Raw genomic sequence first — 26,536 nt, forward strand, 5'->3', positions numbered from 1 at the left:
TAGCGGAACATAATTATTATACGGCAGTATGTGTTTAGACTAGTAAATCAAAAAGTCTTGAATTATTCAAGCCACATAGCCGGTGACTGCTAGTTATTTTCCCGATAAAGGGTGCTGCCGCAACCAAGGAAATGAGTATTCACTATACATTGTACGGTTAACAATGCCGTATGTAGCGTTCAGGTAAAATTATTGGATGTATTATAACAGAAAATCTTTATATCGAATTGTTTTTGTGTTATTTGGTTTTATGATCTCCGTCCCGGACAGTCCCCATCTCACTTCTAGTCAGTTTCCAGTCTTCCGTCCACGTAAATAGTTGCTGGTTCAACGAAGTCAACCTTAGATTCTGTGAGATTTGTTCACAGGTAATTTTTTGAAAACTACTGTGCCCTTGCTCATTTAATTAATATTATATTTAGATGGTGTATTGTCGACAAAATTATACCCATTTGGTTTTTCTTAGATTAAGGGCCTTACTAATAAACGTGCTTTAAATTTCTCACAACTGATCAACAACCTATAACGAAAATGGTCATCAGTTGTCTAAAATTTAAAACACGTTTATACCCGGCAGCTGATTTGTGAAATTAGAGTGAATGAGACTGCACTATTATATTTTTAAACTTTCATCGTACGTCCATCGTTTGCCTGTAAGTTTTGCAACGTTGCCGATACTTTCAGGAAATTTCCTGATTGCCTTTGCACGTTTGCTGGTGTGGTTTACAGACCACGCTATAAGCGCGCTACATTCTCGAGCTTCGGCTATTTCAGCGTATCGCTTGCTATAGATTCCTATAGGTAGTATATGGCGAGCGATATGCTGAAATAGGCCAAGCCATGATGCGTATAGCGCAATGTAATACGCAAAACCCTGATGGATTAAACATATCAGCCTAAAATTTGACTTGCGGTCACATATTCCACACGAGTGCAGTTGTATTAGTAAAATCAACAGGCACTAAAATAAAAAAATTAAATTTTACACCAATACAGAAAACTAAACTGTTAAACTTATAGAACGTAACATAATGCAAGTTATAAGTTTCTATATCAATAAAGTTGAAGATTCACAGCTATTGAAATTAAAGAAAACAAATTCTAATAAGTTTTTTTAATAAAATGAATATAAATCACTATTTTTTAAATTTATTCTTTTTTTAAAAAATTTATTCTTTAATATATTTGTTATACTATGGTATAGTATATTGTCCTCCACGCTAGGTGTTCACCTGTGTTATTCAACCTAAATATTCAGCAAAAACGTATATGTCAACAGTCCACTTAAACTTATTATTATATATGTTTAAAAATATGAGTTTCCGAATATTAAAATTGAACAAATTATTTCTATAAGGTGGTTTTATTAATTATAGTAGCCAAGTTTTTCTTTAAATCAAGTATTTTATTATTAATTGTTTACTCATCACACAAAAACGCGGTCCCCTGTAGTTTTACGCGCCTGTGACAATGTTTCAAATAGGGGAGCATGTGATGAAAGGTTAAACTATCGTTATCTCACTCTCCAACTGCGCGATAACAAGAAAACCGCAACAAAAACCCAACTGTCTGAAGTCAGAGGGACTCAATTGGAGTCAGTTTAAAAATAATGGCCAAAGCCAATTCAAGCAACGTTTCAATTCTGAGTATTGGTCTTACACCAGGGCGATACTCAGACTATTTTCCAATCTGGAACGTACGGCAAATATATTTTATATTATTTTTAAATAATAAATTGTAAAATAAATCAAATTAATCAAATAAAATTTACTTGCGCACGCCGGGATTTGAACCCGTTACCTCCAGCTTGCTAGTCGAGTGTCTCACCCTCGATCACGGAGGCCGTCAAAGTTAACAATAATAAAAATTGTACAATAGTAAGTGTTAAAAAAAAAAATTACGACGGAGCTCTCAACGGCAAGATCATTCATAACCCGACAATAGTTCACTACAGAGAGCAAATAGGTAGGTACTAAAATAAAACTAACGAACCTGAATCTTATTTGATGTTTCAGGTCGGTTTTTTTACACGTATCCTGTTTCCAAGAGGAATCGAATATTCTTAAATAAAATCTTACTCGGTGCTCCGTTCCACTTAATAAACACATCAGACCCAGTGCAGATTAAGTACGCCGAGCATTGTTAAACATTACGCCACGCCCTCGTAAAATATTTATGTCCCGTAAACTGTTCCAGTACATGAGGCGGGCGAATATTAGCAACAATTCTCACCTGCCTAAGGTATCATTAGCGGCAAAACGTGGAGAACTGTGGAGCAGTAACGTGGAGTTTAGTTCAGTAGAATGAAACGGGTCGGGGAACAGACATCAAGGGGTTACATTTAACGCCGAAACAAGCCGTTTGCGCAAATTTTATGAACACCTTCGAGTCGGATTAAAAATTCATTTGGATGATATCTTTTTTATCCCGCTTGGCGGTGACTTACAAATACCAGTACTATCAGTAAGCAGATAAAGCCTTGAGATTGATTATAATTTTTGGGATGAATATGATCTTAAAATGTTGCTGGTTCATGATTAAGGAACCTGCACATAATAGTCTCTGAATAACTACAAACTATATACCATAAGATTGCTTATGTAACTTTTCATTGTTTATTTTCGTCCATTTATAATTTTCGCTTTGGGCTGGTGCAAAAATGTTTTTTGCTGTATTGTAGTCTATTCGTTTAGTTTTTTTTATATTTCACAGTGCAAACTTTCAGTGGATTTGTTGACAATTTTATCGTTTATTTAAAGAGCAGCATTATCAATAATTAAGATTACATCAAGAATTTCGGGAAGACAGCGTTAAAGTGTAATTCTAAGTGGGCAAGACTAGCGAATTTTGAAAATCATCCAAACGAGATATTCGTTTGAATTTTCCTGTAAGCAGCACACAGCAGAATGTGTAACGTCTCAGTGAAAGTCGAGACCAAAAGAATATGGGAAATGTTTGATTACTCTAGCAAACTTAAGGCTTCTTTTTTAGATGACAATCAAAACAGTTTGATTAAAATTGACAGTTTTAAATATTGTTGAAGGAAGCGAATACTTGCGAATATATGAATGTAGCGATCTCACGATGTGGTACCTGCCATTGGCGATTCGACCACCAATAGCAGAGAAGATGACTAACCGGATCTCCACTTGCCCGCGATGTGCTTCCGTATTTGTTCTTCACCTTTTGTTAAAATATATTTTTTACATTATGAGTGTTTCCTGATTGTAAATATACCTGTAAGTAACGTTAATAGTTAATAATAATTTTCTATATCATTTCTTAAACACATATCTAAATTTTTAATTACCTAGTTGAGCCAACTTTCTCATGACAAAACTCGTTCAATAGTCACCATAAAATTGTAACTATTTGAAAATAAACATGGTATTCTGTTTTGCTGTCCTTTTACTATGAATTCTGCCTTGAATGTTTTAATAACTCTGTATTAAATAATAGGAATAACATTTATTGTATTAAATGTTATTACTGGCTGCTATTGTGTTTCGCTTTATGTATTTATGCTGGTGGTTTGATAACATTCAAGTTGACAAGTCACGAAAGAGAATCAGAATTGACCTCTTTTCCAGCAATTTGGCTGTAGTTTTAGAGATTTAACCCACTTTGGAATTTTGTCAGTGTTTGTCTTGAGTATCTTCTACAACTTCTGCACTTCTGGTATCCTGTAAACGGAATTTGTTTGGAGAAGGCTTTTTGTGATGTTGCATTTAAAACTAACTCTTTGTTGTAGAAAAATATTGTACAGGCAACGAAAATGCTGAAGTAAATAAACAAAATACTTTTTGTTAAAGCACAACATTTTTGTTAGCTCTCCCAACAAGTAAATCAAAATGACGTTACTAAAGTATTTTATATAGAATGGTCAATGTTTAGAAATTGAAAATCATGAAAAACTGGAAACGATAACGATCTATAGGGGACTCCTCTGCCCAAAAAGTAAAATGTTTTATAATGAGGTAGGAATTCCGAACAAAAGGGAATTTGAGTCGATTAATTCTCCAAGTCTGAATATTTTTTAGCCCGAAAAAAAGATCAAAATCTGAGCAGTAAGAAGCGGGTGAGTGCGTGACGTCGTCAGTGCGCTAAACGTCCTTTTAGTGCATTTTGTATGGAGAATGTTTTATTCTTTATTAAGGAATTCCAGTATATTTTTTATAAATGTTTACTGTCCATATAAATTAAGCGATTTTTTTAATATCAAAATTTCATACTGAAATTAATTTTTAACGTTATAATTTGTGATTCTCGCACAAAACATCGCCAGAAAAAGTCCGTACACCGAAGTCTACACGGTATCATCGATGTATCTATGTACCTTACGCTGCGGCGTTGTGGCGGACTCTCGCCAGCGGGGTTAATGTCAATGCTTTGACGTGAATTTGAAATGAGTTCCTACTTACTCATTTTTATAAAAACGTTAAATTACAGTTAATTGACGTTACTGTTTTGAATTTAACAAAACTTTATAAAATATCAGGAGATACTACGATGTAAGTTAAAACAATCGATAAAACTAAAAAGACAAACACAAATCTTCTCAAAAACTTAGATCAATTAACTGCACAATTCAAAACGTATATTAACTATTTTTTGAGTACACATTTAACAGACCGAGATGTTTAATTATTACACTGTACAAACTTAACGAGGAACAATTTGACATCAGATTTGGTTCGATCAATCATTAGAACTCATCACTAGAGCTTTTAAATCATTGTTCAATAACGATTTATTAATTTTGAGTGTAAAAATATAGAAATATATAAGAAACCATATTTGAAATTCTAGTTTTTGTAAAAGTTTAAGGCCTTCGTTAGGTTTTTTTACCCTTGTCAGTTACCTACTTCATAATTAATTAATTCTTTGAATGAACGGAAAAACTGAAACGCCAATGACCTGTTTCAAAAACTTTCACCAAAGAAGTTGAGCCATATTGGTTTTAGCTTATTTTGGGGTGGGTCTCACCCAGCGTAATGACAGGTTGCGTAGTATTATTTAAATCAATGCCTTCAGAAAAAGCTGCTTGACATTGATTGACAGTCTAACACCATTACCAAATCGTTCGTGAAAGGCTGGTGGATAAAAACTTTGTAACCAAATTCGGTAGAAACGCTGGTTATTTTGAAAAAATATAAATGTGTATTTTATTGACGTAGAGACATACCATGTTTTGAATTGGCAAAACTTGCAAAAATTATCAAGCTTAAATAACGGCAATTTTTAAAAATTTGTTATGTGATCTTTATTTAAAAGCCCAGTAGGGCTTTTTAATATAAATATAATTAATATTTCTGGAATTCGACAAAAGTTGCATAGTTGTGATAAACGTAAAAAATAGCACTAAAGAAGAAAATAATATTAATAAATGTCAACAAAACATTCATCAAACTCTTCATCTTAAATGATACATTACATTGATGATGATACATACATTACATTGATGATTATACATTACATTGATGATTATACATTACTTATTTATTTATTTATTTATTTATTTACGGACAAATAGTCCATTAACAACATATTAATTACACGAATAAGTTTTATAAACAGAGATGACAGTGAAAGGAGAGCATATATAAATGAGGAGCGAAGACAATAACAATGACAATAATAATATAAAAGTAAGAATGGGAGATAATAATAAGTCAAAGCATGAAGATGGTTCAAAGGGCATTAGAAATTAGACATTGCGTATTGACTGTCGAAAGTCATTTAGGCATATACCACAAAATTCAATGCTTTGACTTGACAGTGAGTTGACAAGTCTCGACATTCTGGACAAAGGAGAATGGTATCCATAATTGGTAGAATGTTGATTGACGAACAGCAATTCATTATTTCGGAGTCTACGGGAAGGGATGTTGAATTGGATAAGTTGCAACAAAGCAGGTGAATCTGTAATACCATTGATAATCTTAAATATGCAAATCAGATCAGTGTCCCTTCTACGTTTCTCCAAAGAAGAAATGTTTAAAGTTTGTTCAACTTCATCATATGAGTACTCTCCTCTTTCAAGACCCAACCTCCAAGCGATTTCTCGTAGGAAGCGATGTTGTACGGATTCTATGTGACAAATATGGACAGCATAGAAAGATGATTCATTGATGATTCTAAATAAGTTACAAGCAAAAGATGTTCCTGTAAAAAAAGGATTAAAAAAATCCATATATCTTTATGATTTGAGATTTTCACCTCCAAAGTAATATAGTTATTTATTTTTGGAGTATTATGCCGTGTTGCTTTTCCTCCTTCTTTAGCCAACGTTGCAGTGCACTTTAGACAGCATTTCAGTGCCCATCATTAATCCACATCTACACTGATATTTCGATAAAATGTAGTATTTTTTTAAAATTTAACGATGAATGAATTGTCGAAAAGTCGGAGAACGAATCAAATACTTATGTGTGGTTAAATGTTTTCAGGTATACTAGAATTAACAACCTCAAAAATTTACTCCAAACCATTAATAACCACGAATAACGCCGGGTACACGTTAGCTCCTATTACAATAAAGAATGATCAAATTCTTGATTATTTTTTTCTTGTTTAATCTAGATCTCGGAGAGGGTAGTGCAATCCTAATATATAAGAGCACAATCCTAATACGAGATCCATTGCAGTTTTTGTCGATGAGGTTACATTTTAAAAGTTTTATGTTAGATGGCGTCAACTAATTATCAGCGGAAATTTAAAAATTATATGTTAGATGACGTCAGCAAAATGTCAGCTATTTTTTTTTTAAATTATCAAATTATTTTCTTCTTGTAGTTGAAAGTTGGGCATATAAAAACAAAAGAATTATTTTTTTTTAAATTTTACCTTTGAAAAAAAATTAAAAATGCTAAAAGCTGTCAACCTATGTGTTTGTTTTTAATGTTAAACATTTATTTTGGGTGTCTTCACTAAATGAATCGATTTTTCCACAACATGGAGATGGGTCGTTTTTAACACTCGTTGTTGTGTTGCCTCAGCCCACTACACCGATCTCTTTGAGACCCGGGCTCATTGCAACCTTTCCTCAGAAATACCCTCCCCCCCTTCACAGAGCATTCTCAAATTAATATTATATAATTCCCGAGGGTGTCACGCGATGTTCGTATTACAATAATTAAAATTGGTATGGGATAGGAATAGTGTGACACTGGAAAATATGGAAAGGTTGACACAAAAACTAAGGCCTAGTGACATTATGTTTTCAACTATTTACCTGTACTCAAGATCAGCGAAATGTAGATGAGCGGCAGCAGAAGGTACCCGACGCCCGCCATACCCATCCCCTCGCTTGCTCTGAAACACAAATACACACTATCAGCCAATGGGCACTAGTCACTAACCACTAGTCGGTAGACACCAGTCACCAGCAAAGATGTGCTTTATTTCAAATAAATCCATTTCAAATGGAAATGCAAAATGCAAAATGGGTATTTTCCATTTTGCATTTAAAATGCTTTTCTAAAAACCATTTTGCATTTTGCATGCTTTTCTCAATGCATTTTCCATTTTAAATGCTTTTTTGCAACATTCTTCCTACTATCTCCACTATTTTTTTTTCATAAGCCCCAAATATCAGTCGGTCCTCAACCTCGCTATGAGAGATAATTTACATTTGTCAAGTTGCTCCCTGGTAGCAGCCCTAGCAATTGAATGATACCATTACAAAAAATACTGAAAATGGGGCCATGACGCTGTAATATTAAATGTTAGATAGCAGTTTTTATGTTTTTACGTTGGCAACATTAGTCCCGCGCAAATTTTTGTGGTTTCATAATCTGTAGTCGTGGTGTTTTTGGATTTACCATCATGTAATATGTTTGTTCTACATTAATGTCCATTATTAAACGAAAAAAATGTTATTAATAATTTATAATTATTTTAATTGTTTAACCTGAGAAACCATTTTGCATTTTCAATGCATTTTGAAAATAGGTATTTTGCATTTTGCATTTGAAATGCTTTTCTAAAAACCATTTTGCATTTTGCATTTTCAAATGGAAAAGTTTTGACTCATTTCCATTTTGAATTTCAAATGGTTGTGGGTACCCATTTTACACATCTCTGGTCACCAGTCGCCAGTCACCAGCAACTAATTTCTAGTCAATAGTCACCAGCCACTAGTCACTTACTTGTCAGCAGTCACTAGTCATTACTCATCAGGCACTTGCATTATCTAAATAGCAAGTATATATATCATTATCAAAATTACCTACCGACCAGTCGCATCTCATTTTACTATAAACTAATTTAAAAAAAAAAACAATCTTAAAGTTAGAATTAAAGTTAGAATTCAAGTGAATATAATCATTTTTGCGTTTGCGCACTATCTGTGAGCTGCGCTATTCTAAAAAACGACAAACCGACATTAAATTTGTGTTTTATATCAACACCTTCTGACATACAAAAGAAGGTAACAAACAATCGTAATAAACATAGTGAAAAGTGAATCTAAATAACAAACATTAAAAATAATTACTACTAAACCAGTGAACCCGTTGTACGCGAACGTGAATTTCACGATTTATTTTCCACAAAAACAGTCGTTATATAAGTGTCAAACAACTAAACCACAATTTATACCTTTTGTAGGACTATTTCGCAAGTCTACCAGTTATATTGGAATAAATCGCGCTAATTGTCTATCGGTACTTGGCAGAGTGGTGAGAGGCGCCGACACATTCCGATCTACCTTCCTGGGACGTGAGTTCGAAACCCAGAGTAAACATTTATTTTTATTTTTAACGTTGTGAAGTTTGATTTACTTACTGTCCAACAGATGGCAATCCAATAAATCATACAAAATAAATCAAATATATACTGTAATTTTAAAAATAAATGTGATATTAAATCTAACAAAAAAATAAACTAAATATAATATTCTAATACAAATCCTTCAAAACTGTGATACTAAAATATAATTTATTTACAACTCAGTTTCTGTGTCGATTGTTCATTGTAATACAAAATAACTCCCTGCAATATGGAGAGCACCACCTGCAGCAAGTGCCCGGAACCCATACTCACGAGGGAATCAATGTTCTGGTGGTCCTCCTGCAAGGAGAGTCTACATTTCGCCTGCGGTGGCGTAAGTGAAGGTCATTACCGAAAACTCTCCCAAGAAAAACGCAATAATACCAAATGCACTGGCTGCAAGACGGAAACGCGCAGTACGGCGCGTTCTACTTCCATTTCCAGTAAGGAGACCCCAGCGGCCAGCACCACTAAAGTAGGAGAAACACAGCTCGACCTAATCACACATGAATTACGTCAAATCAAGACTGAGCTACAGGGATTCAAGAATGTCCAGACGAAATTATACGAAATGTTCGATGAATTCAAGGACTTCAAGGCCTCGCTAACATTCTTTAATAGCAAAATGGAGGGATTTGAAGAAGACTTTAAAAAATCTCTGATAAAACTACAAAGCATAGACTCCGTTCAAAAAAAAAACACAGAACTTGAGGCAAAACTAACTATGCTCGAATTAAAGATCGACGATCAAGATCGGCAACAAAAAAATTTTGTCGCCGAAATAAGAGGTATTCCGGAAGTTGAAGGTGAGAATCTGGCAAATATTTTATTTAACATAAATCAAGAAATAAAAACAAACACTACGAGAAATGACATTGAGACTAGCTATAGGGCTCCGGGTAAGACAATCCCCCAAAAACCAGACCTATAATTGTGCGGTTTAAGCACGTTCACGTAAGAGATGACTTTTTAAACGATGTAAAAAGGTACAATATGAATGCTGCGTCTAAGGAAGACAAACTCAACACGACCTCAATAGGACTCTCCGGACCGCGCACGCCGGTATATATATCGGAACACCTGACTTCAACAAATAAACGCCTACTTTACCTAGCGAAGAAGACGGCTATTGATAAAAAATTTGCATTCGTATGGGTAAAAGCGGGACGAGTATATATACGCCAAACCACGGAATCGAGAGCTGTACATATCACCTCTGAGAATATCTTACTTGCACTATGACTCACAAATGCAATCATACCCATACTACCTGTATCCCTTTTCAAAATGTTAATCAGAGTGTTCCTATATTTCATGATATTTCTATTCCTTTCAAAAAAAAACTACAATATTGCATTGTTCAATCCCCAAATAAGCACGATGTCAGACATTTCAATTAATAATTTAATTATTAACATCGTGGTACATTTATATTACCCACACATTATCAGGAAATTCTTATATGACAAATTTACAACTACATCATTGTGTCTCTTTGACCCCACTACTTTACTTCCCTATTATAAGAAATTACTAGCTAACCCTCAATTCACCACTAATACCAATTGTTATTTTTATTTGTACCATTCAAAGAACATGAAATGGCTAATGTTTTCTCACAATTTATGTATTACAATAATTTATGTATATTATTTTATTGCAATAACTGAGCAACCAAACTTATGTACTCTTTGTTCACACATCAAAAACATAAATTTACCATCCCAAATTAATATTACGGTGTGGGTTTACTTACAGATAACTTACTCTAAAAATGATCCAACATTCTTTTAAAATTCCCAATGAATCTATGCTCACATGCAACAATTATGTAGTTGATAATCCTAAAGACATAAATAAATACTGTTGGGAATCGTACAGTCTAAAAATTGTACACCAGAATATACGAAGTATTACCAATATTGATGATCTTCTCATATTTCTTGACCAACTTAAATTCACATTTGACATATTATCAATGGAAATATGTGACGCAATTACCGAGATAACAGAAAGGAATTTACGTTCAAAAAATCTAATTCTGCTGAACGTACCTGAAAGTAGAGACGAGAATCAAACCAACAGGATATCTGATGACAACAACAAAGTATGTTCAACGTTAAAAATTATCGATGATACACTACAGATAAATATTTCTAAAATATATAGGCTTGGCGTAAGAAAAACTGACAAGATCAGGCCAATAAAAGTAGAACTCCAAGATTCATATCAAGCTAAGCAAATAATCATAAATAAATATAAACTGAAAAATGGCATCAAAGTTAAACAAGATCTCACGGAGCTGCAAAGGAAACAAATGACGGATGTTTGGAAAGAGTTTGAAACGAGAAAAGCGGAAGGGGAAACAAACATAACAATTAAGTACATAAACTCTGTTCCAAAAATAATAAAAAACGTGCCAAAAAACTTAAACAGCACCTAAAATTGTTTGGGTACTACCAAAATGTCCGCGGAATGAGAACTAAATAACAACATCTTAAAATAACTTCTCCCACATTCCCACATGATATTTTGTTATTAACAGAAACATGGTTAAATGAGGACATCAATTCATCGGAATTAGGTCTCAATAAATACAACATCTATCGTCTTGACCGTGACCCCATTACAAGCAACAAATCAAAAGGAGGAGGTGTAATGGTGTGCATATCTAAAAACATTTCATCTAAAAAATTGCCAGTTAAACACAAAAGCGTTGAACAGATGTTTGTAATGCTAAATATTTCATCCACAAAAATCATTATCGCTTGTACTTATATTCCACCAATGTCAGATCTGCAAATATACAAGAACCACATCGAGGATGTAGAAACACTAAAATATAAATATCCTAAAGCCAAATTTATAATTGTAGGCGACTACAATCTTCCGAAAATCGACTGGTCTTTCGATAAGAACAATGAAGTGATTATTAACGAAACAGAAGTGCAGTGTGTCAAATCTAAGGAAATGCTTGATATGTCTTTTTTCCTAGGACTAAAACAGTTAAATAAAGTGCATAATTCTTATAACCGAATGCTTGACCTAGTATTTTCTAGTGACTTAAGTACAGTGGTAGAACAATCGGATGAATTGTTGTTACCTTTAGACCAACACCATCCCGCGTTAGATATTATTATCACAAATGAGTCTAGAAAATTGCAGAAATTAAAAACTTCATCGTACAATTTTAAAAAAGCTGACTACCCAAATATAATTGATTATCTTGACCATATAGACTGGTCATTTCTAGAAGATGAAAACAATATTGTGAATCAAGTCCAACAATTTTATTCAATCCTAAACACTTCAAAAGAACGTCATGTTCCAAAAGTTAATTTTATTGCATCCCTTTACCCTACATGGTTTTCAAAAGAATTAAAAGAATTGATTTATACTAAAAAACAAACTCACCGAATATATAAGCAATCTAGAAACGTCGATGATTATATAATGTTTACTAACATAAGAAAGCAGTGCAAAGAATTGTCTAAAAAATGTTATAATGATTATATTAGTTTAATAGAAATGGAGGTTCATGATAATGTTAAAAAATTGTGGAACTTTTCTAATGCTCAGCGTAAAAATGATGGTAGTTTACCAAATATTATGTATCTGAATAACAATTGTGCGGATAATACCGAAGGCATTGTCAATCTTTTTGCAGATTTATTCAAAAGTGTTTATGATGATAATATTACCGATAATGAAATCCCAAATGATATATCACTTGAAGAATCACTTAACCTAAACCATTGTTTTATTGAAATAAACGCTATAGAAAAGGCTATAAAAGCATTAGATACTAATAAATCCGCTGGACCGGATGGTTTCCCTCCAATATATTTAAAATCTTGTGTTCGCAGTTTGACTTATCCATTATTTTTACTATTTAATAAGTCTTTGTCGTCAGGGTGTTTTCCAAAACAGTGGAAAAAAAGCTATCTTACGCCTATTCATAAAAAGGGAGATAAAAGCGATGTATCGAACTACAGACCAATATGTATATTGTCCGCTATTCCCAAACTATTTGAATCGTTAGTCCTAGATGTAATATGTAAACAAATTAATAATATTATTGTACCCAACCAGCATGGCTTTATCACAGGTAAATCCACCCTAAGTAACTTGATCATATACGAAAATTACATAACTGATTCTCTTGCCTTGAAGCATCAAGTGGATTCAATATATACTGATTTTTCCAAAGCATTTGACAAAGTTAGGCGACATATCCTTGTACAAAAATGAAGTATGTTGGGTATCAAGGGTAATCTGTTAAGTTGGATTGAAAGTTATCTTAGTAAAAGAGAGCTATGTGTCAAAATAAAATCTGTGGAATCTTACATTTTCGAAGCCACAAGTGGGGTCCCTCAGGGGTCTCACCTGGGACCAATTCTTTTTTTGTTATTTATTAATGATATTGTTAGCATATTTAAAGATGTAGAAGTTCTTCTTTTCGCAGATGATTTGAAAATATATAAAACAATACGCAGTTTAGACGATTGTTATACTTTGCAACTTAATTTAAATAAACTATATCGTTGGTGCATCATCAACTCTCTGTTTCTTAATATTAAAAAATGTCAGGTCATTCGTTTTTGTAAAATACGAAATCATACAATTTATGAATATTCGCTTAATAATGTAAAATTGACAGCTGTCACTCAAATCAGGGACTTGGGTGTTATATTTGATGAACAGTTAACATTTAATCCGCATATAAATGAAATCACAAATAAAGCCCTAAAAATGCTTGGGTTTATATGTAGAACCGCATGTGACTTCAAGTCACTAGAATGTTTGAACACACTGTACACATCTTTAGTAAGAAGTCAAGTAGAGTATAATTCGCCTATTTGGTCCCCGTTTTATAAAGTACATTCCAACAATATTGAAAGGGTACAACACAATTTTTTAAGATTTATTAACTTTAAACTAAATATTCCAATCCAAAATATAAATTATATCCAACTCATGCATCAACTAAATTTGATTACGCTATCAGATAGGCGAATTATCTCCGACCTTGTTCTACTAAATAAAATTATTAATTATAGAATCGACAGCCCTGAAATTCTTGCCACAATAAAATTATTTGTACCTTCCAAAAATACGAGACAAAATTCCACCTTTTTCTGTAACAATTTCAAATCTAATTATCATGCGCACATATCGTTAAATCGAATACAAAATTTTGGTAATAAATTTGGTAATGTTGTTGATATATTTAAAGATTCCGTAGCAGTGCTCAAACGAAATCTACATAAACACTTTGCTGAAATGTATGACTTCTCCACTCCATAGTAAAAAACCCATTTTTTAGCTTCTGTTTTTTCACTCTTTTCTTTTATGACTTTTTAACTTTAATATATATGTTTTAACTTTACAAATTAATATTGTAATTTAAATAACAATTCGAATATGATTTTAAGTCCCTATAAATGCTGATTAATTTCAATCCATTTATTTTTCTAAGTAAAAAAAGAAAAAAAAAACTGTTCTCCATAATGGTATTCTGTATTATTTGTAAAACATTTATGTACTACAGATATAATAACTATTTTATTTATATATGTACAGCGCCCTTGAGGTGATTTTTCACAAAAACGGCGCTCTACAAATTATCCAATTATTATTATTATTACGTAAACTTTTCAATGTCACATAGTTAATGTAATAACACTTATAACAATGTATGTAAAAGCCCAATGGGCGTTTAAATAAATAAATAAATTAGTTTTGACTGAGTGCTGGATCAATGAATACTATACCTCCAAAGAAATAAAAAATTACACTGAATACCACACATCTATAAAAATAAATAAATCCAGTGGAATTGTTATCTATGTCAGGAACGGAATACAAGCTCAAGTTGACGAGCTCGCTTTATCATAAGCAAATTGTCTAAAAATAGTACTTAACAAAAATGTATGCATATTTGCAATTTATAGATCACCATCTTTCAACAATATTGATACCTTTCTTAATTCACTACATTCCATCATTAACAACACAAACAACTCAGAACATCAAATAATCATTGGAGACCTAAATGTCAATATAATCTTAGACAATCACCGTCAATGCGATGATTATTTATGTTTTCTGAGCGAAAACGGTTTCACTCCAACAATTAACACCCCCACTAGAGTACAAGGCACGAGCAAATCCTGCTTAGATCACATTAACATAAAAAATATCAAGTTCATAGACTCGTTTGTCATACACACAACAATTTCAGACCATTATACCACGGCGCTCGGTCTAAGAAATAAGCCCTCCTCTGATGCTAAAAACAAATATATTTCTAGAATAAATTACAGCAGCCTGCTCGAGGAGCTACATACAGAAAAGCGGCTAAACGTACTAGATCAGACTGACACTAACCAAGCAATGGACGAATTTATTAAGAAATTGCAATTCTACATATCTAATAACACTGTCAACAAATGTATCCCAAACAAACAATTTAAACTCATGCCATGGATCTCCCCTGGCCTTGTCAAATCTATTCACAGAAGAAACCAACTCCACAAAATTGCGAAAAGGCAACCAGGTAATATTTTACTACAAGAACAATATAAGAAATATAGGAACTTGTGCAAAAAATTAATTAAAACAACAAAAGAAAAATTCTACAAACAATATATATACGAAAACACATTAACTCCGAAACGTTTCTGGGATATATTTCGAAAAATCACCAAAACAAAAAATAATAAGTCGTCATTCATACAATCATTAGACACTAAAAACACAAACACTGCTGACCCCAAGGGGATGGCTAATTTTGCAAATCATTATTTTACTTCCGTAGGAGCTTCACTCGCTAACAAAATACTCGATAAATGTAAGAAAACTGAATCCGATCTAGCCAACATACCTTCAACTGTTTATAATTGTAAAGCAGATGGGATTCAAACTACGACTAATGAAATAATGAAAATGATAGATGAACTCAAGACATCGAATGCTTGCGGGTCAGATAAAGTGTCAACAAATTTGCTAAAAGTGTTGAAACCACTTATAGCTAGTACTATTGCATTTATCTGTAATCTTAGTTTCAAATCAGGCATATTTCCGAACCACTTAAAAGAATCAATTGTCATACTGATTCACAAAAATGGAGACAAATCGGATATACAAAATTATCGGCCTATATCTCTACTAAATTCAATCTCAAAAATTATTGAGAAAATCGTCAAAAATCGTCTTAGTCTCTACCTAGAAAATCATAAGATCCTATCTAAGAACCAATTTGGCTTTCGACCTGGTTTAGGAACAGAAGATGCTATTGCCAAGCTGACTGATATTATTTCCAATAATATTGACCATTCGAGGATCCCACCACTTACCCGCCCCGGTATAGGTAACTTATGGTTACCCCTTCAGGGCTCTTGCAAGGACGCTAATTTTTTTGTTAAGAACGACTCTACATTTAATAAGAACGAAGCTAAACCTCGAATGTCCCCGCATACGTTTTTAGGGAAGCAGTCTGCGAGTGCTTACTGTGTACAATGTTAGTTTGTTAGTAGAGTACTTGCCTCTGTTTCTTTGTTAGTAGAAGGGGAAAAAAATAAATACAAAAATAAAAACAACTGGTGTAGACTGTTTGTCTACATAGTATGTGCATAGTAATTTAGATAAAATAAAAGTACAAATGAAAAACATCTGGTGCTGGTCCGGAGAGGAATAATCCACATTCTTTTCGGCGGTCCCGAGGCGAGTCAGTTGGTGATTGGGTTGATCGGTTACGAAGTCAGGGGACCGCTCCCCTTAGCCGATTTCTCGGTGGTGCCCTGAAGAAAGTGTAACTGGGAGATAGGGGAGTGGATACTCGAAGACCCTAGGGAGAGATGCGTCGAGTCGTCGGAGGCGGGGAGGAAGATTCCCTAAGGTCGACCGACCATCCCTCAAACCTGCTACTGTCCTCGGGGGAGGCGCGGTAGGTTTGTGGATATCCTGTTTCCGGGGTCTGTCCTTTGGCCGTATGAGGGGACGAGGTTTATCCACCCCCTTGTGGGGAAAATGGACATTGACAGAAAATTGATGTTCAGTTTCATCCCGGACTCGTGTTGCCCCTAAAGGTTTCTTCTATATGGGTGTATAACCTGAATAACAAAATATAAGAAAAGAAAGCAGAAAATAAATGTGAGGAAACAATAAAGAAAATTATGAAGCAAAAATAAAACAAAAGTATGAAAGAACGGAGAGTTGGTAGAAGCTACAATTTCCATAGCAAAAAAAAAATATATATTTATATTATTTGTCATTCCAAGGTATCCACAAAGATGGGAGCTGCTGCTGCTGGGTCTGGTGTTTATCATCTGAGCTGGGTGAAGAACAATTATCAGCAAAATCTGGCGAGGGTGTAAAAGAGTATACAAATCATGGTCAAGGAAGTCAGGAGCAAGTACACCAGGTTATGATTGATTTTACTCTAGTCAGCGACTCTCAAAGCTGGCCATCTCTCAACCCATGACTTAACATACTTCCTCAGACATTCGAAATTTGTCTTGTTCGAAACGAGATCGGCGTTCCAAACCGGTCTCGTGATTACATCTAGGCCTCTCAGTAATTCATCCCTCGCATCCGTCATTATCTCGCAGTGCCACAGAATGTGCTCGGCGGTTTGGTCCGTATTGCCACAGGCGCAGTTGGGATGGGGTGACAGGGAGAGTCTGTGAAGTCTCCCCCTGAATTCCCCATGTCCGGACAACAGTTGAACCATATAGTGGTCTGGTTTGATGAAAGCCCCTTCCATTCTGAGTTTAATTGATGGGAAGAAGGAGAAGGTCCATCTTCCCATATTCGACCTATCCCACCGAGATTGCCACTCTTTGAGTGACAGCTCTCGAATTTGTTTAAGTCGACTGGGTAGGGTCCCGGCACCGCCTGGTGTAATAATTACACCGAGGTGGTTGGCCGGGAGGCCCCTAGTCAGCTTTTTCTTTGTAAGCACTTCCCTAATCTCTAGATCGATTGGCAGGACACCTGCCAACACTGGAAGTGCGTCCGAAGCGACTGTTCTATAGGCTCCAGAAAGTGCCAACAAGGGAGTTCGCTGGCCCCTCTTGAGAGCCAAGAGTATAAGGGCATTATCCAGACGATGTTCCCAGACGCAGGCGGCATAAGTGACTTGCGCCACAAAAACCCCCTGTATAGGAGACGGATCGCTGGTGTCCTCAATCCCCATTCCGTAGTGGAGATTTTCCTCAGCTTCAAAAAAAGGGCCTGGGCCTCAGTGGAGACTTTCTTAACGTGGGCTAAGAAGGAGGACGATCGATCTAGAGTAACTCCAAGATATTTTACTGTCTCTACAAACTTGATTTTGGAGTCTTCCATTTTGATGATTGGGTTTCTCTCTCTGCTGAGAAAACCTTTCATCAGGAGACCCATGGTTTTTTGGGGAGCGAAGTTCAGTCTATTTCTCTCTCCCCATTGGAGGATCATGTTTAAACCTTCACCTGCCTTTCGTTCAAGCTCTCTCCTACTGTTCCCCGCAACCAAGAAAAACTTGTCATCAGCGTAGTCGACCATGATGCATCCCGCAGGCAAGGGTAACCTGGAGGAGTCATCAAACTTTATGTTCCAGAATTCAGGGGCCAGAACTGATCCCTGTGGGCAACCCATGTCCACCTCACGTTTGATGACAAAGTCTCCAAAGGTGAGGATTATGGTTCTATTATTGAAAAAGTCTGAGCAAATTTTAAAAAGCCACGGAGGGCAGCTTCTACTTTTGAGTTTGTTGAGCATCATCGGCCACCACGCATGATCGAAGGCACCTGTGATATCAAGAAAGATCCCCACGACATACTTCTTAGGTCGAACCTTCACCCATTCAAGCGCATGCATAAGGGCATGCTCTGTAGATTTACCGGGAACAAAACTGAACTGACACGGGGTGGGAGGGGTGAGTGTTCGGCGCAGGCGTTCTCTGATTATTTTTTCCAGTACCTTACCCATTATAGGCAGCAGTGTTATCGGACGGTACGCCTTGACATCAGAGCGTGGTTTGTCAGATCCCTTTGGTATAATCTTGAGCATACCCCTCTTCCATACCGAAGGGAAAATTCCTCTTCGCAAACACGTCTCCATGACCTGCAGGAACTCCTCCTGGGCATAGAGCCATACTTTCTTCACGATTATACCGTTGATTTTGTCATGCCCAGGTGCCTTCTTAGGACCCAAACCCTTTATTATAGTATCCATCTCTTCTCTAGTTATTCGCATCTTATCCTCCTGGGAGAGGGTTCTCGGTGGAATCCTTGACAGATTTCTTATCTGTTTATGGTGGTCCCTTTCCCCAATTACTGAGTCTAATGGGACTAACTTTCCCAGAAGTGTATTGAGAGTGGTTTCCACGTCCACTGTCTCAACGTCCCTACCCTCAAAATTAGAAATTACACTCGAAAGATACCGTTCAGAGCCTTTTCCGGATTTCTCAACGGCGCTGTGGATTTCCCAAGGGTTGGCGTTCTCTATATCTTTAACCCAGTTATGCCAATTAGCTCGTTTTGCTGAGAGGACTGCTAACTTGAAGGTTCTACGTGCAGCCCGAGGCGCTCCATGCGAGCAGCGATCTCCTCCTAGGCAAAGCTGCCTCGTTTGGTAGCGTCCAAGGCCCTGTAGGCCTTCTTGTAGGCTCCCTTCAGCTGAGTCAGCTCAGGCGACCACCAAGGATTCCTTGTAGACCTCCTTGGGTTTGCTCTTCCCAAAGAGGACTCGGCAATAATATTGACCAGGGAGTTAAGTCCATCGCTCTCTTCCTTGATCTGGCAAAAGATTTTGATACCATCTCGCATAAAATACTTCTGAAAAAACTACAGGCCATCGGCATTCAGGGACAGCTATTCAAATGGATGGATAGTTACTTAGCGAACAGATAGATACCAAAAAGTTAAAATTAATGATACAGTTAGCGATCCCGCCCTTATAGAATTTGGTGTACCGCAAGGGAGTACCCTAGGACCACTTCTGTTCAGTATTTATATAAATGATTTATGTAACAGTAATCTCTCCAATCACATCATAACATTTGCGGATGATACTGTCTTAATATTTGAAGGAAGAAACTGGAATGCTGTACACAACAAAGCAGAAGACGGTATTAATCAGCTTAAATATTGGTTAGATTATAATCTTTTGACTCTCAATTCAGAAAAAACAAAATTTATACGATTTAGTGCGACAGAAGCGGGCCAACCCAAAGAATTATACAATATTTTCATACATAAATGCATCGAAGCAACTATCTGTAATTGCTATAAATTAGAATGCGTGAACAGTATAAAATATCTCGGTATTGTTATCGACAAACATCTTAGATGGGACGGACATATAGACCTTGTGACTACTAAGGTTAGAAAGCTGACGCATATCTTTATGCCAATTAGAAATATCCTATGTCTAAAAGATTTAAGACTCATTTACAACGCTATGTGTGGGTCACTATTAGACTATGCATCATTAGGCTGGGGTGGATGCGCAAAAATTGTTTTAGACCACTTAGCAAAGGCCCAAAAATCCTTACTAAGGGAAATCATGAAAAAACCTTTTAGGCACCACAGCGATTCACTATTTGAAGAGTTACGAGTTCTAGATGTCAGACAATTATACATGAGGAAAATAATTTTGAACACTCATAAAAAACGTCATCTCTACCCATCTATCGACCACTCTCACGACACCCGACACTCACGGAGGAATCCAATCGTACCACCCACAACCAAAACTTCACTTGCTCAAAGACATTCTTCATTCCTAGGCCCAAAACTTTACAACTTTATACCTGATGCTTGGAAAAAGGAAAGCATAGGTGCTCTTCGTAAATCGATCACTGTCTGGCTTCACCAATTAGGGAGAAAAGAGTGTGAACTCACACTTTTCAAAAAATAAAACAAACAAAATATCAAACACATTAAGAAAACAAGAAAATAAACAAAACTAAACAAACCAAAGAACAAGTTAACATCAGTTAACTTTATAACTTTTTGCTTTTAATCTTTTATAATAATATTTTTCTTTTAATGTATCATTATTTTTTAGTTATATATGTATATATTTTTTTAGTTATATATATATTATATTACTTTTCTTTTTTTTCCTTTTTTGTTTTTGTTCTTACAAAATATGTATGCGTGCATGAATACTAACTCAATTTTGACTGTCCTAAAACGGGAATTCCTCCTAGTTGGGCAGTCAAAGTATTTTTTATCTACATGTGTCATTGTATCATCACCTGTACTAAATAAATAAAAAAATAAATAAAAAAAAATAAAAAAATATAAGTAAGAGACAGGTTAAATCAATTTTTAGTTGTATTGCGCCCTTGGCGAGATTTTTCCCACGAAAACAGCGCTATAGTAGTAACTTAAGAATTATTATTATTGCATCTAATACTCTTTATCACATAGTTATGGTTGGGGAGCATAAAAAAGTAGTATTATTTATTGTGATAATTACAATAATCAAACTGAAGCCAAATAATGTGGCTCATTAAACATTAATATAATATTTTACCTATAATTTATTACATTCTGTTAACCTTTGGTTGTAGGTTAGAAAGGTTATTAAACATAAAATAATATTTTCTAAACACATTCATTTCACCGGGGTTATTAAATTTGCACGGAATGTTACCGGACATTTCACCGCAGAACGATAATAATACGAGAATTAAAATAATTCATATTTTATTCAAAACATGGCACATAGAACGGTCGTAACTATAGAGTCTGATACAGTCAGCTGTGAAAATATATGAACGTTAAATTACTTAAAAAATTTGGTCCCAATCATTTCTATAAACAATTCTGAGTTTGTGTCTCTTACCACTTATAATTGTAATTGTAATTTTATGTAGATATTATTCATCCTTCGAGTGAGAAGGTTTTTGTAATTGTAAATATGTAGGTATCTTTTTTATATTAACTGACTTTTTCTAAGTGAATTGTTCTGACTTGAAATAATATCGGTTAGAATCAAGTAAACATAAATAAAAAGCATTTAGCAAAAACATCGCATATACCTATAAATAGGAATAAGTTAGGGATGCCGTGTTTTTTCTACCGGTATTTCAATGAATCGTGTCTCAAAAAATATCGTCAATGCTTTTCCGAACAAATCAGTATGTCTTATTGTCTTGATTAATAAAAAATATTCATTAATTACAAGAACATTAATGTTAGTGTCATGGCCTTGCTTGAGGTGTTTTCGTTTTAAAATGAATTTTCTATTTGAAAAGAGTTCGTTTTTATGGATTCGTTCTTGCAATGGATTTTTTTTAGTGTTTTTGAAAGAACTTACGAAAGGGTTATCTGTCAAACCGAGTTATCATACTGCGCTCACTTTTATAAATTTTTATGATCAGTAAAGTCTTGCTAATCCATGAATACACACGTAGAACAGTGTCAACAAATCAATTCAGTCAATTTGCGCAATACCAAATAATAACACGAATATTGTATATTCAAAATAATATTATTTGTTCAAAAAATGGTTCAGTAGCCTCCCCAATGCAGCTCAGAAGTCAGCACCACTATTTGTATTCAGGTGTAAGATAACTAACTAACCACGTTTCGTCGCAAGGGTAGGCAGAAAGGACGGACCACCGAACGACTGAAATACTCTATGAATGTGAATTAGGCACATTTGTTGAATAATTCACATTGTGAATACCGTGTGATGTGCCAAGTCTTATACATCGTCTCATACATACTCTTCTATTATTCTGACTCTTGAAACGGCCCGGCTCCAGTATTTTGATCATTTCATGCCTTCCTCAGGCATCCCGGCTTCTTCCACCGTTCAGGTTTGCATCATATATTATCCCCACACCCCTTTGTCTGTAAGTTTGCTCTACATGCCCAAACCATTTGACCGCCCCTCTCTTAATTTTACCATTACGTTTACATCAGCCTTGTATTATTTGCATATCTCCACATTTCTCACACGATTATAAATGATTTTACCATGCATACGTATCAAGGATCTCATTTCAGTCTAATTTCATCCTTCCTCTGCCAGTTCCATGCCTCACTGCCATACATCGGAGTAGGTACAAGCACTTCATTGTGGACTGTTAGTTTCGATTATTTGGACAGTTTTTATTCAAAATTGTTTTATTCAAAACAATCTGATTTTTAAGAGTTACAGATCTTAAATCACGTTTTAAAAATTACGTATTTGACACATGGGAGGTATAACAATATACTTTCAGTATTGTCTTGGTGAAAGATCACCATTCAAAATTGAAACATTGCTGGAAACTACATTAGATGTGTTTTGTGACCGAATCGAAATAACCAGCCAATTTTTCAATTTACCATCTGTTTACCATCTCCACCTCACACAGCATGCCTTGATCTGGGATGCCATAGTTCCACTGAGTTGATGGTAGGAATTACTGTTTGGTGTTCACATTAAAATAAAACAAGGCCCTGACGGAAATTTCAAAGCATAATTAGGTTAATCAAAATGAGCAATGGTCATAATATGTGATACCTTTACATGTGAGAGTTTGGATACTCCGGATTTTCTAGCTGGAATGTTAGAACTTGATCGTCTAAACGTTTGGAACGGTAATCGTAGCACATAAGCTACTCAATGGACGCATTTGAAATCCTGATATGATGGATAGTATTACGCTTGTCCTGATAACTTCACCAGAATAAATTGTTTTTAAACATGGCATGGTCTCATGTGATTTAATTAGTTTTATGTTGTGTATTTGCTGTTTTTCATAACTAATTAATAAAAAAAAAATTTAACTAGATTTCACAACGTTTACGTTTTTTCCACGTGAATGTTCACAGTACCTACCCCTAGAAAGGCTTCAATGGGGTATCGCATTGGGGGAGGTACGGGGATAGAAAATTCCGTCGGAGGTGTTAATAGTAAAATATTCGGATTCTTTGGGCAATTACCCCACTTAATAGGTTAAAGACACGCTATGCCGGACTGAATTCACAGGGTAGATTTTAATGGTGGGTCTGAAAAGGCTCCATCCGGAATGGAAGGTAGATTTTTTCTATCAGAAAGAAGGTGGATGTCACTAGCCATTTTTAACCTACAAATATAGATAAACTTTTCCAGATGATAATTATCCTGAAGATATTTAAAAACTTCTTACTACCATAATTAAGTTTAAAGCGGAAATTATTACTTGTTCAATAAAGGGAAACTCGGTGGTAAAGCGATGCATTTGTCTATTCAGCTACCGCGATACATAAATATTGTGTTTTTATAGCGCCGCGTCGTTTAGTAATAAACTTGAATATTACGTGTTATTTGTTTTTGGGGTGTGTTGCCGTGTTGCGCTAACTCCTTTAGCCAACGTTTCGGACAACGTTACACTGCAATGCTGTCCGAAACGTTGGCTAAAGAAGGAGTTAGCGCAACACGGCATAACACCCCAAAAACAAATAACAAAAATACTTTTAGCCGTGAAAATCTTAAATCATATTTGAATATTACGTTTTATGAATGAAAACACCTTTATAACTTCCTTCCACATTTTAATTATAAGATAAACGGTTTAACCTAAAACGGGCATCTTGGGACTGGCAATAAAAAAGTCGTATTAAAATAGAATTTCACCAAGAATTAAAGATTTCAAAATTATAAATAAATAAATATTTAATATTACACTTTCATAATTTCATTGATTTGCGAAAGAAATTGCTTCGCCATGGAATTTTGCCGTAAATATAATCCAAAACAATTTCTCTTTGTAATGAAAACGAATCGCTTTTCTGTATGCGAAAGGTGTTTTTAAAATTTCCTGTTTTGTGTGTGCAATGTGAATAATATAATCATTAATTATTTTTGCCCAAGTGATTGGAAAATTCACTCTATTTCGTTCATTACTAAAAAGATGTAAATAAAGAGAGACAAATGGAATAAATATAGATATCTCTAACCAACTCCCTTTTCTCGATATATTCTTACCTTTTTATTGTCATAATAAATAAATTACTACCGTTTGACATATTTTTGTGTTTAAAATTAGCAATCTCCACTGCCATATAGTTTTGAAGTGGTTAAGGAATTCTATTAAAAACGTCTTTGGAGGAATGGAGTCATTTGAAACTTTATGACAGGCTTGTTATCTGTGTTAAGTGATGTCCAGTGAAATGTTATGTTATGACAGGCTTGTTATCCGTGTTAAGTCATGTCCAGTGAAATGTTATTTCGAAATCGTTCTTCAGGAAACCCTTTGTCATTATAGTGTGGCCGAGAATAGAACATTTATTTATCCTATTAGTTACAAGGCAGGTAAGTAGATATCTTAATAAAAGCCATTAAAAACACAATATATATATATATTTTTTTTTCACTTCTTGCAGAAATATTCATTGAAAAACAAATTTTAAATTCAATCTTTAGCAAATACATAATTTACTATGTTCGTTATGTTGACGACATTCTGGTCTGTTGGAAAGGTACCAACCGACAATTAGATCTTTTTGTCACATTAGCTAACTCCATCAACCGTAAAATCTGCTTTACGGTTGAAAGAGAGTGTAATAAGAAAATTATTTTTTAGACCTAACCATCGGTAGAGAAAATAATAAACATACGTTTTAAATTTTCCGTAAGCCTACGTATACAGACGCGGTCATTAATTATAAATCTTTACACCCATGGTGACATAAATTATCTGCCTATCACTCAATGATACATAGGATTACTAACATCCCGCTCGACAAGAAAGCATACGAGAAGGAAAAAAAAACAATCTTAACTATTGCTAAAAATAACGGCTTTAAGGGTAGAGACATTGAAAAAATAATTAATAATAACAAACACAAAAATAACCATAAATTAACTTACCCAGCGACTAATAATAAGACGAATAATAAATTTGGGTGTTTCGAATTCATCGGACCGACATCTAATAAAATTGCCAAAGTCCTCAAAAAGTGTGGCTTAGATATTGCCTTCCGTACAAATAACAACTTAGGATCATCTCTTAAAAACTCAAAAAGTAAGGTACTCAAATTACAAAATAGCGGCATTTATAAACTCCAGTGTGACGAATGCAACGATGTTTATGTTGGACAAACTGGCCGGTCCTTTAATACTAGGTTCAAAGAACATATAAGCTCTTTTAAAAATAATAATAAAGTACAATCACAATTTGCCAAACATCTCCTAGATAAAAATCACTCATTTAGTGATAATAATAAACCAACTCCGTTACACGTACAAAATAAAGGCCGTAAACTGAATCTTTTAGAGCAGTTAGAAATTAACAAAAACTCTAATAATAAGAAAGCTATTCTAATTAATGAACAAACAAATATAATTCGTTCACCCCTACTAGATATCTTCAAACCTAGTGCAAATATGAGTGCATTATGAATTACTTAATTATGCTATTAAAATAACCCTATGAGTCATCGTTTGGGAATAACTAACATAAAGACCTTCAGTCAAATTAAACATTACAGTAACTGGGGAAACTTTACTGGGGTAATAACCATTAATAATGTATAACATTTTACTCAGAAATCAATTAAGAAATCAGTAATTGAAATTAAAATATCTATCTACAAATAATATAAATGTATCGTCTGTAAGTGGGCTACCCACAGTTTGATAATGCCTTCAGAGGACGAAACAGCTGTCACGCGTAATAATAATTACACATCAGAACTTGTTTAAAAATAAACTGTTTTTATAAACCCCATTAACAATATTATTGAATATATAAAAAATTAAAATTAAAATGGAGTTCTACAAATTAAACTAAATT

The 26,536-nt window shown here is 34.6% G+C and overlaps 1 protein-coding gene across 1 annotated transcript in view; it reads right to left on the bottom strand.

Moving 5' to 3' along the window:
• Positions 1-26,536, bottom strand: part of LOC149425623 (zwei Ig domain protein zig-8-like) — a 168,910-nt gene that overhangs the window by 134,213 nt on the left and 8,161 nt on the right. The window contains exon 2 of the mRNA XM_089645893.1: positions 7,235-7,314. Within this exon, the coding sequence (XP_089502019.1) occupies positions 7,235-7,301 (67 nt within the window). The 5' untranslated portion in view covers positions 7,302-7,314. The remainder of the gene's footprint in view (positions 1-7,234; positions 7,315-26,536) is intronic.

The sequence above is a fragment of the Hesperophylax consimilis genome, chromosome 2, assembly GCF_061612785.1.
Source record: "Hesperophylax consimilis isolate HC1 chromosome 2, BYU_Hcon_1.0, whole genome shotgun sequence".
Lineage (NCBI taxonomy): Eukaryota > Metazoa > Arthropoda > Insecta > Trichoptera > Limnephilidae > Hesperophylax > Hesperophylax consimilis.